We start from the raw sequence: 15,695 nt of genomic DNA on the forward strand, positions 1-15,695 counted from the left end.
AGACATTTTATCTTTGCTTATTGAAGCTAAAATGGACTGGGTGATCAGCTTGTACAAACATCTGGTTTAGTTGAAAAAAGGAAGGACAGATTATGGTGAATGAAAGTGTTGATAACAAACTCTTGATAGTGGCCTTGTATGGAAAAATGCCATCCATGTTGGCTAACCAGCACTTGTTAAGGAATTTATGGAAATGGCACCATTCACTACAGCACTGAGTGTGTGAAGCTCTGTTAAGACTAGATACAGTGCTTGAGAATTCTGCAAAAGGGGAAGGTTCGGAGGTGTAGGATTATAGCATAATGCTCCTAGAACATAATTTATGAGGGTGTATGAAACAACAGATACGTTTTGCTTTTCTCTCTGTGTTCTCTTTTGGCTGAATTTTTCTCATAGATGACATAAAAGTTCAGTCCTTCATGCTGGCAGTCTGATGTGGCTGTGTCTATTTAGATATCTGCCTAAGTTTCAGATTAGGGTGGAAGTATGAGAAGTGAGGTGTGCTAAAGAGCTATGAGGTGTTCACCAGATTGTTACTGAGCAGTCTTTCCCTCATTCAAGCTTTAGAGAGTGCTTCTTGTCAAAATGATGGAGAGCAGCTACTGACATGGTAGTTATAGCCCATATGTCAGTGGGGAAATACAGACTGTAATTTCTGCTCTCTTTCTATGAGTATTTTGTCTTGAAATCAGAAGTTTGCAGAAATTCCACTGAATGCAGAAAAGTTAGAGAGGCTACATGTTAAGACAGTGTGGGCCCTATAGGATTTAGGTTTTTTATTCTACCTGTTGAGCTAGAAAACCACCTAGTATAAAATCATTTATCCTGACTGTAAGGTCAGTATTTCACTATATTCTGTGTGAGTAGAAATTAACATTTCTGTGTCACCTTTAAAGCTGGTTAGATAATGAGGACTGTGTGGTATATTGGTACTAAAGTGCTGGAACCAGTGGGGGCATTGTAAACTTTGAGCTGCTATTGTTACAGACTTGACCCCTGTGCAAAAGAAAAATTGTAGATGTTTTGAATTTTTGTAGACCTGATTCTCAATCCTCAGAACCAGTTATACTTAACAAAAGATGATTTAGATGCTTCCTTTGTGCTCATGGACATCTGGAAAGAGCTTAGATACTAGGCTAGATCAAGAAATAGGAAGACCAAAATGGAGAAATTCTCAGATATATATTGAATGGGATCTTTATAGCCTATAATGATCAGTATGCTTTGGCCTTAGGCTGGTTCTCAAGATCAATCTAGGCAAAATCCCTTTGAGGAAATGCAGTGAGCCAAGAGATATCTTCTTTTTATCCTGGCGGTTTAAGACAGTGCCCTATTTGAGTCTGGCTGATTAACCGGAGAGGCCTTTGAGCATCACCAGCTATTCAACAGTGTTTCACCTGTTTGAAACAACTGGTTTATTAAACTTGGATAGTGTTCTTTCTGATTTAGTCAGACATGTAAGCATTTGTTCATGGCCCATTGCCTTCAAAGAGGTGTGTGAAGAATGGTCTGTCATAGGCATGACTAGATCTGTTGCTCAAAAACTAACTGGTTTGAATTTTGTAAAATAAGCTAGAGCCCAAGACATATATGGTAGAGTGACATTGAGACATTTCTAAACTTGAAGTTCTAAACTTCTCTTACGGGTTTTCCTCTATGTTATCAACCATTTAGCTATCTGAAGAAAAAAAAAGCCAAGAATCACAGAATCACCAAGGTTGGAAGAGACCGCAAAGATCATCAACCTGTCATCACAGACCTTATGACTAACCCATGGCACCAAGTGCCACGTCCAGTCCCCTCTTGAACACCTCCAGGGCTGGTGACTCCACCACCTCCCTGGGCAGCTCATTCCACTGGCTAACAACTCTCTCAGTGAAGAACTTTCTCATCACCTCCAGCCTAAACATCCCCTGGCACAGCTTGAGACTGCGTCCTCTAAGAAGTAGTAGGACTGCAATGTCCAAGATTTTATTCAATTGTGGTATTTGTGTTGGTATTGAAAACTCAATTTTTAGTACAGTATGAATAGTTATCCCCGGGTTCTGTTGAAAACAGGAGAAAAGGAAAGGCAGACCCCAATTTTGCTGATTCACACTTTGGGAAGCTGGAATACCTTGTGCTGTTTTTATTGGTTTGATCTGGTTTGGCCCATTTCAGAAATATTATGCCATTCGATGAAGATTCTGCGGTTCTGCATGAGGTCAACACTTTTAAATTCAGTGACTTCTGAAGATATTTCCACATTTAATAGTCCTAAGTCCAAGAGAGTTTCAGAACATTTTCACAGCAGTTTGCCTTTTTTGTGTTTCAATCCAACTATAGGATATTACCAGCTTGCTTCATACCATCTATGAGGTAGTTGATGCATCAGTAAACCATTCTCCTAGTTCCAGCAAAACTCTGCGAGTGAAACTTACTGTGGCACCAGATGGCAGTCAGAAGAAAAAGAGTATCTTGTTAAATCATACTGGTAAGGATGTGCAGTCAGCCATTGGGTAAAAATTCTAAATACTTCAAGAATCCCTTAAAAATCCATTTTTAATTTTGTTAATACAGATAAATGTATACTTAAATGCAAGTAATTATGTGGGTATTTTAAACCCCATGAACCTCTTTATGATCTTGGATGCAAAATTGACTACCCTCCTTTCAGTGTCTCCTAATTGACTGTTTCTTTTTGGAAGCATCAATAACCTATCTGTTCTGTTGTCTTTCTGTACTGCAGGGCAGATTTAAGGCTGCCTCGATTTGTGTCACTCTAACTCCACTGATATACTTAGTTTGCATGGGAACAGGTGTAGTGCTATAATTTTTTTTTTACCAGTGCACAGCTATCACTGCTGCTGGATAAGAATAAGCAGTTAAACATAAGTAACCTTTATAAATCTATGCATAAAAATTGCACATTTTTCCATACTGACAGAGCCTACCATTATAAAATGGCTTATGGTTTGGCAGCTTATTCACCTTGTAAACACTAATAATAATTGTATCAGCATAATTATTTCAGTAGGTATAGTACTACTAAATGAAAGAACTTAAAAAGTGTTTAAACCAATACTTCAGTAGAAAATGTGGGAACCTTATCCAAAAGGAGATCTTTGTTACCTTGGTTTTAATATATATATATATGCACACACATCCACCCACTTCGAGTGCAGCATAAGCAAATTTGCACCGCTGGGGAGCTATATGATGCATTACTGCAGCATTTAGTTCCAAATGGCCAAGCCCTCCTGAGGGACAAGCATGTCAGTATGAATGTGATTCCTTTTAACCTGCCACATGGCTTACAGCTTGCAGCCTAGCCCTGACTAATGTCCTACAGTCAAGGTTATGCATGACTAAAATATGTCATGTGGACAAAAGCACTTTTGAGAAGGCTACATGAAATGAAACTTAACATCCTGATCTACCGACAAGAAGAAATGCACTTGCAATGTAGCATGTCAGTTATGCTGATCAGCAAGGACAGTAATGTGAGAATGGTGTACTTTCTCTTGTTGGCAGATTTGCAGAGTGCCAGGCATAGAGCTGAAAGCAAAGCTAATGAAGAAGTAAGAAGCTCTGAGAAGAAGCAGCGGGCATCTCTCAGGTAAGGGGAAAGAACACTGGCTCCTGATGGGCATTGCATACCTCTGAGGAAACATCAACCACGGGCTTCTGACTTGCTTTATTTTTAAAAGTTATGTTAAAATAGAGGAATGACAGGTCTTTTCACTATGAAACTGTCAGTAGGTTCCATGGGTGGTTATTTTATATAATAAACTGGAAACAAACAAACCAAGAAAAGCAAAATCTATGGCACCCATTACTCAATTTTTCTTATTCTGTTGTCCCTTTGGAGGACATGCAGTGTCTTTTTAGATGACATCTGCAAATATTATGCCTGCTACTGGGGTTTTTAGCACAGCCTTTGGCTAAAAGTTTCCTAAACCCTCATTTTCATAGAGGCCAGTTCCTTTCTCCATCTGCCTTCCAGCCTATCTATTTCATTGGTCAGCTCAGCTCACAGCTTTATTAAATCAGTCTTGTTTACTTCTCCCTGCCATCTTTCCTCCTAAACGAAGCAACTTTGAGCTAGCACCAGGTGTACAGTGCCTAGCAGGAGGAAAGAAGGGAGCTTGCAGCAGACAATAACGTTTACAGCAAGTGGTCTAACTAGCTTTGTCCCATAGAATGAGTGATAAGAGCTTCCAGCATGCTGGCTGCTCCATACTCCATTCTGCTGATGTGGTTCTGGTTTATAGTAGCTGTGGGATAGCTCAACCCCACTTACGAAGTTGATTTGTACATTTGGTGGGAGAAGTAAATTCATCTCCTTCTTGCCTCTCAGTGACTTAGCAGAATAGGTGTCTCTGCTGACTGTAAGAAACCATGCCTCCCTACTGCCACATGAGCTTTAGATCAATTTCCTTACAGGTTTAGTCATGAGGTAGCTCACATGTAGGAATCACCCTGGTTGCTTAGAACCTTTCTATTTAAAGTAATATTGCAGGAAAATTGGGATATTTAATTTTGTTTCAGAAGTTTAAGAACACATTATACCACTGGAAAAAAGATTCCAGTGTTGGAATCCAGCCTGTGTGACTTAGAGTGCATCCATTTCCAAAAAAGCCAAAGCACAGTGGTTTCTTTAATGAGCTGCATGTATACTTGCAGCCATCTACATCTGAGATAACAAAAAACTTTTTAGTTCTTCCCTAACAGAATGTACATTATTTTGGATGCCAGTCCAGAACAGGCCTTTTTACTCTGAAAATATGTAAGCATGTGTATCTGTCTAGTTATCATGAGTTCTACCTACCTAATAGATATTACCTGCACTGAACTTCAGAGTATGTGATAAGGACTTTGGTTTTTTAAATACTAATTTTTTTTTTACAGACAAGAATGATGTTAATCTCTCATCCATGTAGGTGTGCTAGTCCTTTTCTGAATTTGATATTTTAATGGGTAGGAAAACAGATCAAAAGCAGGTAATTTTAGAATAGAATAGAATAGACCAGGTTGGAAGACAAGATCATCGCGTCCAACCCATCAACCAATCCAACCCACCTAATCAACTAAACCATGGCACCAAGCACCCCATCAAGTCTCCTCCTGAACACCTCCAATGATGGTGACTCCACCGCCTCCCCGGGCAGCCCATTCCAATGGGCAATCACTCTCTCTGTATAGAACTTCTTCCTAACATCCAACCTAAACCTCCCTTGGTGCAGCCTGAGACTGTGTCCTCTTGTTCTGGTGCTGGCTGCCTGGGAGAAGAGACCAACATCTGCCTGTCTACAACCTTCCTTCAGGTAGTTGTAGAGAGCAATAAGGTCTCCCCTGAGCCTCCTCTTCTCCAGGCTAAGCAACCCCAGCTCCCTCAGCCTCTCCTCATAGGGCTTGTGTTCCAAACCCCTCACCAACTTTGTTGCCCTTCTCTGGACACGTTCCAACAAGTCAACATCCTTCCTAAACTGAGGGGCCCAGAACTGGACACAGTACTCAAGGTGTGGCCTAATCAGTGCAGCGTACAGGGGGAGAATGACCTCCCTGCTCCTGCTGGCCACACTCTTCCTGATGCAGGCCAGTTCCTGATGCATTTTAATCAGTAGCTCGAAACAGGTCAGCTTGGTGTATAGGTTTTGTCTCTTCTAGGATTTTGTGTGTTGTGCTAAGGTAGAGGAAAATGTTTGCTGAAATGCTACAGTAATGACTTTGAATCATTAGGTGCCTTTTTTCTTCAGCTGCAAATTAAAAAGAAAAATAATCCACTTTTGTCTTTCCTTGGATTTAGGGATATTTGTCCAAATACATAATAAACTTATCAAAAGAAGGAATACTCAGTCATATTAAAAGTCACAACAAAACTGTGCCTCCCTTTTTTGGACAGAGGGAAAAAATGCTAGTGAGTTATCCCAGAGAGTAAATCCGAGCACAATCACATTTCAGTTAAAAAGAAAACTAAAATGACTTCTACTTTTCTCTTAGCAACTTTGTAAAAATTCTGTGAACTAAAGAATATTCTGTGGTTTTGCTTGCTGGCCTAGATGTGGTGTTCAGATTCCCTCTGCTCATTAGCAAAGGTTTGTCCTGTGAGAATTTGATGGGCTGGCTTTGTCTGATACTCTACTTCAAAAATCCCCTTTCAGTTGAAAGTCACCCTCCCATCCACCTCCTTTTGCAGATGTACTGGTGTTGTGAACAGCAGCCATTTCCACTTAAATCCACAGCCATAAATGTATCAAATGTTACGGTACAATCTTGGCTCTGTTGTATTTGTCCTTCTCATCCCTTTGGTTAGTGGTTAGAGGCTTCCTAGGCAGAACATATCTGTATCTTGAGCTGAGCAGATCAGCATCAGACAACTGTTAGCATCTGACAGCTTTTATTGCATCTCATTAAACATAGGACCAGGAATGTCCTGTTCACACTGCGTGTGCGTTGCAGGGATACTTTCACACTCTGACCAAAGTGCTAACCCTCAGGAGAGCTCTCTAAGGCTCATAGCAGAATCTCATGATATTAATGCAGAAGCTTCCCTTTTGAAAGCAGCAATGAGGACTCCTGAGAAGTGCACACATTTCACAAACTCACTTAGGAATTCTAGGCAAGATGTGATTAATATTCAAGATAAACTGGATAGAAATGTTTTTATCCTGAAGGTGGGTGATAGGTGAGTTAGATTTTTTTTTTCCATCTGCTCAAAGCTACAGGCGAGAGTTTTCACCCACAGGGCTGAGACAAGTATCAAGTAGCTAAATTCACAGCTAGCTTGCCTGGCATGTGTAGTGCAAAATGTATGGTGGAAGAGAACTAGGAGACAACTTTGTGGACTGGCTATCTTCACACCATTCTAACTTTATATGTCTTTACTGTGACAGGGAAAATACGATTCCTGCCAGCCTCTAAAACATTTTCATTTTACCCACAGACACACATTCTCACTCCTCCTTTCTTTCCTGCTTAAATGATCTCTCCCTGACTGGCTTAAACTCTGTTATCAGTGAGCACAGCTTTCAGGAAATGTCCCTTCATTTTTATGCCCCATGTTCTGCCACTGCTCTGTTCCCCTTACCTACTATATAGCTGTGTGCTTATTGCCATTGGATGACACTCCAGCATGGGAATTTTAGAAGGGACTTTCATACACACCACAAACACTTAAGCAGATGTCTTTTTTAATTAAAAATCAAACCAAACAAAGAAACAACCCAGTGACAACACTATATATTTTTTTTTTTGACAGCTGTGCTTGATGCATGGTTGATGCATGCTTGTGTCTTCCCGTGTGTATGTAGGACAGCATTGTGGGGCTGGATGCCAGACTCTTCAGTTCTCAGAAGTGTTTAAGGTTCTCTTTTAACAGTGGAACTCATCTCTCATCAGCATATAATTGCTTCACTGTGTATATTTGCATGAATATGGCTTGCACGTCATCTTGCGTGTAAGAAAGCTATGAGAATGTAGGGCTGTGGCAATACTGGTGTAGTTCATCTGCACCCTCTTGATGAGAAATGGAATTCATTACAGTAACAAAGAAACAGGTTCCCCATTGACTTGGTTTTTCAACAGGCAGTGCTGTATACAGTGTTGCTTAATTGTGTCGGATCAAACCAAATGTTTTGTTTCTGAGTTAAATGGGCATTGTCTTTGGGACTTGTGCAAGTCCCAGTGGTTTCCATGGTTCTAACCCCAGAGATCTTTTATGCTGACCTGCTAAAGTGTAACAACTTGGAAAGATGTGTCTGAGGCAGAAAAGGTACTAAAGTTGGCGGTGTGTCCAAAAAACCTAAAGAGTATCTGGACATTCCCTCTTATTTGAAGGCACCACTTGTCACTTCTGGAGTTCAAAGCTGACTGAGAGTCTTTAAAGCTTACCTGCTTTCCAAGCAGACTCTCCTCTATTCAGGAGACTCTGCCTCAATCAAAGTAGAGCAAAAATGATCTTCCAGGTAGGTCAAGTCTTGCGACTTTTATAAAAGAAACTGTAGACATGTGTCTGACAAAGCCATACTGACTCAGTTCTGCGATGTCCCTGAAGGGTAGTATGGTAGACCAGGAAAGCAGTTTGTGCCAAAGCTCAGTGGGATCAGCAGCCTCTGGGAACCTGGGAATTTGTTAACAGACTAAAAGCAGAACGCTGGGCACCATATAGTACAGAGCCCCTATTTTAGCAACTGCTATAGGCAAAATTCTGGCCTTAAGTTCACATCATGCAATTACACGGTTGAATAGCAAAGTCTATCTTGCGGCATTTGAGACTGAACTATCTGAATGACACAGACTGTGACTTAATCAAGAGTTTTCTGCTTATCCTGTTTGTGACATTGAAAATATTGTTTATGTCTGCAGACATCCATTTAAATTGCTAAATTAAATTGTTTGGCATTATGGGCTACAATACTGTAAACCTCTGCCTGATTTTTTTCTGCCTCATAAATGAATGGTATTTCAGATATTCATTCTCAGGAAATAGTTCTGCTATAAATAAAATTGCAAAGCTGAGCAGGAAAAAAGAGTAGAGATTCTGAAGCCAACGGCTGATCTGACCTTACTAATTGTATTTTGGAAAGCTGCAGTTATCTCTGGGTGTCCTACCAATACCTTCTCTTCTCAGGCTCTCTCTGGTTACTACACCTGTGCTGTTGCCTGTCTTTCTGAAGCAGATATGCATGAATGTTTATCTGACACAAGGCTTACCCCAGCACTTCCTGACAGCAGTGGGAACAGTCATGAATCAAACAGCAGGTTTTCTTTGGCATGTACAAACTGAAGAATGAGTTGAATGGTTTGGCCCTAAGACAGAATGTAATAAACCCTAGGAGCATTTTTATTTGTTTTTGCATGTGTGATGCAATTTGAAAGCCTCCTTTGCTTTGCACCATGAGGGTCGATTTATATGAGGGGAAAGAACAGTCAGTTCAGGCCTATCAACTTAGCAAATCCGGTCATCCAGAATTTGAAGCGTTAGTTGTTTATTTGTGAGCAACTCCTGTCACTTCAAAGGGGCCATTAGTTGTTGCTGATAACAGATGGTGATAACAACTTTGAAGAACTTCTGCTGAATTGTAATTTTGTTTCCTGCTGACAGATATCACCAGAGTGAGAACAATCCAGAACAAAGTGGGTGCTATCGTCATTGTGTTGATGAGAACATTGAAAGGAGAAACCACTATTTGGATCTTGCAGGAATAGAAAACTACACATCAAAGTTTGGGCCAGGTATCTGGTAATTTGTGTTGCAACCTTTTTGTCTATTCATTTTTCCACATCAGGGGAAGTGAATTGTGAATTTGTGTGATTTGTCTATTATGACTTACTGGAAGGAATAGGACTGTGAGTACTGTAAGATATTTACTGGTGGAGGTAGTATCACAGTGGAGTAGCTAATGTGATGCAAGTGCTGCTTTGAAGTACTTGTTTGTGTAGCTAAACTTAGAGGTGAGCCCAGGAGAACAATCTTTACATCTAAATTAAGTTTAGTCTGTGGGTGAGCCAAGGACTTATTTTTGGATGTTGGAGCTCATTCCCAAGATGATACCAGCACATATTTTATACTCACTACTGATCCAAATATAGGAGATTGTGGGTTCATACCTGGAATTTTGGCTTCTGTGCCCAAATTAAAGGGATTTAGATTTCCTCCCTTTGCCTGTCCTCTGCCAAGATTTTACTGTTCCACTCAGTTATTTTGGTGAATTTCAGATAGACCATGACAAAGAGAAGGTAATGTAAAGACTTTCATACACATGCATGCCCTCACACACGCATTCACTCTTACATACATATGTATGTTTGTGTGTGTTATTTACTAGTCAGAATTATTACATGTAATTAAACTAGACAGCTGTAATTGCATTCATTTCCTTAGGAACAGTTCACTCTGCTGATAATGCTATCCCTGCCAACTGCATGCTACTAATTAAAACTTTGAAATACTAGATGACTAACTCAGCTTGTTATTTCCTAGGATCTCCTCCAGCAGCTCAAAAACATGACCCACCAAGCAGAGTTGTGAATCAGACTAGATCCCGTTCTCATGAACCTGAAACCTTCCATGCTCACCATAGGAAGTCTCAAGTGGTGGATCCAAGCCACGTCAATCTGGCTGAAAGTTCGTATTCCAAGATTGCAGAAATCCAACAGAGGCTCCGGAACCAGGACTCAAACAAGCACTTTGTGAGGTCTCCCAAGGCCCAGGGCAAAAACATTGCCCCTGTGCATCCTGGAAGGGCTGTTAGAAATAAACCTTTTCAAGGGGCATCCATGCCAATGCCTTCCCCAACTGCACGGGTGGGCCAGAATCTTCCTTATCTCCCCTTGCAATCTCAACAGGTTCACAAGAAGCATAAGCAGAGGGCAAAGGAGAGTCACCAAATGTGCAAAACTTTCCAGTCTCCAGGGACAGTTGTGGAAAAAGAACACGTGAGAGACCTGCCTACAGTCATTTTATATGAAGGCCAAGTTGGACAAATGATACAAAGACACGAACACCACCACCACCATGAGCACCACCACCACTACCATCACTTCTACCAGACATAGAAGAGATGCTGCCAACATCCTCCAAAAATCATCACATATGAAGGAAATACACTCTTGTGATAACAGAACTAAGGCATTACTATGATTAATATTATTGTTACTCCATTAATATTCATCTAGCATATATTTTAGAGGTTATATGGAACTCTTGAAACTTACCCTATTTATATGTTGTGGAACTACATAGCTTACTTAAACACTTTGTGGATTGATTTTTTTTTTTAATGTTTTTTTTTTAGTGGCTTGTAAAACAGCAAACAGCCATAGCTTTCTGAGCTGTGACTTAATGCACTTCTTTACAAGTACTACTTCCATTGTAGTAGGAAAGATACTTCAAACACTATTGCAGACATCTAGCTTACCACTCTGCTGTATGTCGGCTGATCGCACACAAGCCTTTTTTTCAGGGGAGCAATGTTGGAAGGGTTGGACTCCAGAGATACTCAGAATAATGGGAAATACAAACAGCTGCTACCTCTAGTATTATTCAGATTTTATTTTCTTTTTATTGATTGTAATGTGCTATGGGGGGCGGGGGGTGGGGGGGTTAATATACTGCATTCACGTAGCCTGTTTGTGCTCACATCCTTTCAAATTCATTACCTTCATAACTTCCTTCAGCTGCACTTGTCAACAGAGCTGCATTTGTATGACTTACACATTATTTTCTTGGAGATTCTTCACCAACACGAGTACAGTCTGTTACATACTGGGTAATAGTTAAATATACTTTTATTTTTGGTTTTTCTCTTGCTTACTTTCCATTCTGTTTGGGGTAACCCTTTGAAAAGAGGAGGATGTGAAATGGGGTTTTCAAAAGCATCACTAGACTTCAGTGCTTGGGCCCGTAAGTGTCATTCATGGGGGTTTGAGAAGGAGAGGGGTTGTTGGGGTTTTAGTTTTGTTTAAATCCACAGTTCTTTGTTTTGAGAAAGAATTGAGGAAAATATACTTTCTCACTTTAAATGTTGGCAAATATATATAAAATATAAATATAAATATATATATATAAATATGCACACTCTCAGGTACATTTTGTTGTGTTTTAAAAATCTGTGGTTTGAATATTAACATTATAATATTTTTTTTCCACAACAGTGACTTCTTAGAATCATATGCCATGGCATTTTCTTAGGTGCCTCCAGTTTAAATTTCCCCAGTACCTACCAATTTGTGCTTCTCCCATTTTAGAGACAATTCAGCATGTGAAAAAAATATCGTTCACAGTTGTTCTGGCCTTTTTCTGTGTCAAAGGGCTTCCATTCCGTGAAGGAGAATTAGACCATACTCACAAGACCGTACTGGCTGCTGAGAAATTTGAAGGCCAAAAGCAAATTGGAACAGTGAAAAAAGGGTCAGTACATTAAAATGTTACTTTCTGTGGGGCCCAGATTTGTAATATATTCAGCTGGGGATTGTACAGTTCACCGTTTTGCAGGCAGAAAGTGACTGAAAAGCACCCAGCCTTGCTTTTGGAACGTTAACGTTGAGAAATCCTCACATGAAAAGCATAATTGTTCTTGAAACGTATTTGCTTTTGGTTTTAATTATTTTAAATGTTGTGGTATTTTGCCTGTAGTGGATATTGTAAAATGTAACTATCCCACCTTGTTATAAGCCCTTTATGATTAGGGTATTTTTTTTTCCGACTAGACTTTCGTTCAGTCCAAAAAGGGTCATTACCTTGAAGCTGACCAGTGTTAGGGGGATGTTGTCCTTCCCAAGAACATGGAGAGATCGATTTGTAAAGAGAAGTGCAAAGCCTTACGAATTGGAACAGAATCACTTCTTCATGGTAGTCAGGTCCATCTCTTTTCTCCCTGGAACAGCAGTTGTTTAGACTTATTGTCCTCTTTAAAGAATCTGCTTTATTTTATTTTGGTTTATTTTATTTTAGCTGTCAACAGCGTGTTCTGTGAAATCTAAAAGAAAAAAACCCCAAGTGTTTTTAAATGTGTCTGATCTGTGTGACAAGGATACTGCTTTGTTTATTTTTAAAATTCCTAAAGTCCAAAAATATTTATACACAGAATTTTCTGTATTGCAACTATGAAAAGGCCACAAATTTGGTTACTTACCACTGAGTTGTTCTAGTCTAAGCCTTTTTTTTTGCTGCTTGTGTATCAGTCTTTTTCAATGTGTATATATAATTATGGACTGGAGAAAAAAAAAAAAAGGCAAAAAAAAAGGCATTTATATGTCTAGTAGAAGGAGTAAGCTTATTTATAACATAGTGTTAACAGTCTGATGTATTCAAGTGACTTAGGTTATACTGCATGCAAGCACACAAGTGTACATTCCGTCTAAGAAGGGATGCCATGCTATTTGGTTTGAATGTGTAATTAAAGTTGCTCTCTTTTCAGAAGAGCATATGCCAGAAAGACTGGGAGGTGGGAATTGTTTCTTAGTCAATTTTATATTGAAGGTTGTTGAAGAAAACCAAAAAATGCTCTGGAAAATTAGGATGCTTTCTGCCACGGTATTTCTAAGAATCAGCAGCAAAGGGGCAAAAATGCTCTTTCACCCAAAGGTATTAGTCTGGTAAAGGTTACAGAACCAGTAAGAAAAATCCCATCTGATTGAAAAGTGTGCAGTAGCTGTGCCAAGTAGACTCTGAAATGTAACACAACTGACCGTTGGTTACAGCCTTGCATCGATTTGGTTTGGGTTATTATATTTGGAGTTTGAAAAGACAAATTCTGCCTTGCTCAGATTGTGGGAAATACATTTCAATAACGTGGCATCCCCGTACTAAAACTTTACACCAGCCATGTATGAACATACAGTATCTGAATACTGTGTTGCAATTGTGTTATGTGCATTAAGTGTGAATAACATGTAGCACAGTTTCTTTTCACAGAACCTTAAATTCCCTTATCTTTTAAAAATGTTTGCTTTTCAGTATTTTGTATAGTAAATATAGGTGGTTTTGACTAAATGCATTATTTATTTAACAGCAAAAAAAATGTGCCAAGAGAACCCCCTGTTAATTAAAGTTTTTCTAGTTTGGAAAGTATATTTCCTCCTTGTTGTGGATTTCAGGGGCTTATTGCAATTGCTGTCAGTGCTTGCAGATCCCACTGATGAAAGAGCTTGCATTAACATTTTTGGGAACAGGATCAGGCCATAAGGTATGGACTGGGTATGCTTTGATTTTGTATTTGAGCTATGAGGTTTTGAAGCTAGATTTCTTGTCCCCTACTGTTAGACCTGTGAGTAACTGATTTTTCAGCTTGTTATTAATTCTGAAAACCATTTAAGAAATGAAATAAAAAATTAAGTTGCTCAAAACTGTGGCTGAATCAGAATTTTAAATAGTTTCTAATAGACCAAACATTTCATTTCTAAGGAAAAAAAACTAAATTTAAGCTAAGTATATTATTAATATTTAAAAGTAAAATGGAGTGGCACGAAGTAATTTCAAGTGAAAAATTCAGCTTCTTCACTTGCTTCATGCAACCAGAAAATGTAATTCAGTGAAACTAAGCCAATCCCTAAATGTGCACTATTTGCTGAAAAAACATCAGCTGAAAAATTTTGCTCACCTCTCCCAGCTGCAAATTTTGGGAAACCAGTTTTTTTTAAAAAAGGATTGATAAGCTCTTCTCACAACTTCATGACCACCTAATATGAAGTAAACTGTAAGTTGTGGATAGTGAAACCTCTGGCAAGATTGCCAGATTCCTACTAGCTCCAGCATACCTCTAATTTCATTCCAGGAATGTGGGTTTGAAGTCTACATAACGTGCAGACAGTGATTTCAGTATTTATTTTGTGTGCTTCTTACTGCTGATAGTTTTGTGGTAGCTAATATTAAATGGAAGTTTACTGTAGGAGATCAAGCTGGCAAGTTAATTTTGATTAGCAGTAAATACTGTGCTTTATGCTCATGTCATTGGAGGACCTCAAGGCACTTGAAACGACATCTTTGAAAGATTAACACATTATTTAGTCACTGTTAGAAATGAAGACCCAGTTCTGCCCTTGGATGGTGAAGTACAGGTTCTCCTGGCATATTGGCAGAACAGCCCCTTAAGGCCCTGTCAAATTAATAAGCCACATGTATGACCTCTATAACTGCTTTCCTACTCTAGTCATCATGAGCAAAGAACAGCAAAATACAGCCAGAGAAGTACCTTAAAGGGGTGCATGTGTGTGTGTACATACATATGTAAGTGTGTGTGTGTGTGTGTGTATATGTGTGTGTGTGTGCCTCCTCTGGCAGGTGTTAATGAATGGCACAAGATGGATTCTGACGGAGGTGATCTTTCATAATGGATAAGTACTGTGTGTGCTCAACAGTCTGCAAGTTGCCACATAAATACATGGATATGACGAGTGCTTACTGATCGCCATATATCATTGTGTACCTCAATTACTGAATGACAGATTTCATTTGTATTCCAATTAAAAGGAAAGTTTGGCCCCTTGGGGCCTAGATTATACTTGAGAAAAATTCATCATGCTAGAATACTTGCAAAAACATTCACCATAATTTTTTTGCCCGGAGTACAGACAAGAATGTTCATGTTTGGAAATGTGTCAGCTTATCAAGTCTCACCTTTAATTACCTTGACGCAATTCATCAAGATCTGCAAATGTGTTCTCAAACATGAGTTATTCATGGGTTTGCTGGGAACCAAGTCATATTCAGCATTCTGTTAGTTGTCAGGCTTCTGTTTTTTTTTACATCTGCCAAGCAGAAACACGTTGGAAAATCCATGAAATAAAAATTGAACTTCATGTGTTCTCTAAATACCTTCTTTCTGCTCTTTTCTAATACATTCAGCAGCAACACCAGCCCCAACTGATCTCACAGTAATTTATTTTCTTTGTGTATTTTCTAGATGTTCCATTGATTTGATTTGGAAGGGGCTGTTTTGAGATGGGTTTTTTTTTGGCTTTGTGAACATATAAAATGTGCTCAAAACAGGCTAAAATGACCAGAGGTAGAAAAGCAAATAACTTTATATTGAAATTACTCATGAGACATTGAACTTATTTGAGGTTGGGATTATAGTTATTACATAATGAGGTTTTCAATGTTGCTTTAATTTACTTTTATATTTCTGTATCATTCTAGATAATTCAATCCTACTGAGCCAAAATGAGAGAAATCATATGGATGAGGTCTTCTAATTTCTTTGTTCTAAGCA

The 15,695-nt window shown here is 39.1% G+C and overlaps 1 protein-coding gene across 2 annotated transcripts in view; it reads left to right on the plus strand.

Moving 5' to 3' along the window:
* Positions 1 to 10,767, plus strand: part of NKD1 (NKD inhibitor of WNT signaling pathway 1) — a 105,226-nt gene extending 94,459 nt beyond the window's left edge. For both annotated transcript variants that reach the window (XM_054170010.1, XM_054170011.1), the window contains 4 exons: positions 2,326 to 2,473; positions 3,514 to 3,598; positions 9,086 to 9,216; positions 9,965 to 10,767. In XM_054170010.1, coding sequence (XP_054025985.1) covers positions 2,326 to 2,473; positions 3,514 to 3,598; positions 9,086 to 9,216; positions 9,965 to 10,539 — 939 coding nt within the window. In that variant the 3' untranslated portion in view covers positions 10,540 to 10,767. The remainder of the gene's footprint in view (positions 1 to 2,325; positions 2,474 to 3,513; positions 3,599 to 9,085; positions 9,217 to 9,964) is intronic.
* Positions 10,768 to 15,695: the final 4,928 nt, after the last annotated feature.

This window comes from Dryobates pubescens, chromosome 19 (assembly GCF_014839835.1).
Source record: "Dryobates pubescens isolate bDryPub1 chromosome 19, bDryPub1.pri, whole genome shotgun sequence".
NCBI lineage: Eukaryota > Metazoa > Chordata > Aves > Piciformes > Picidae > Dryobates > Dryobates pubescens.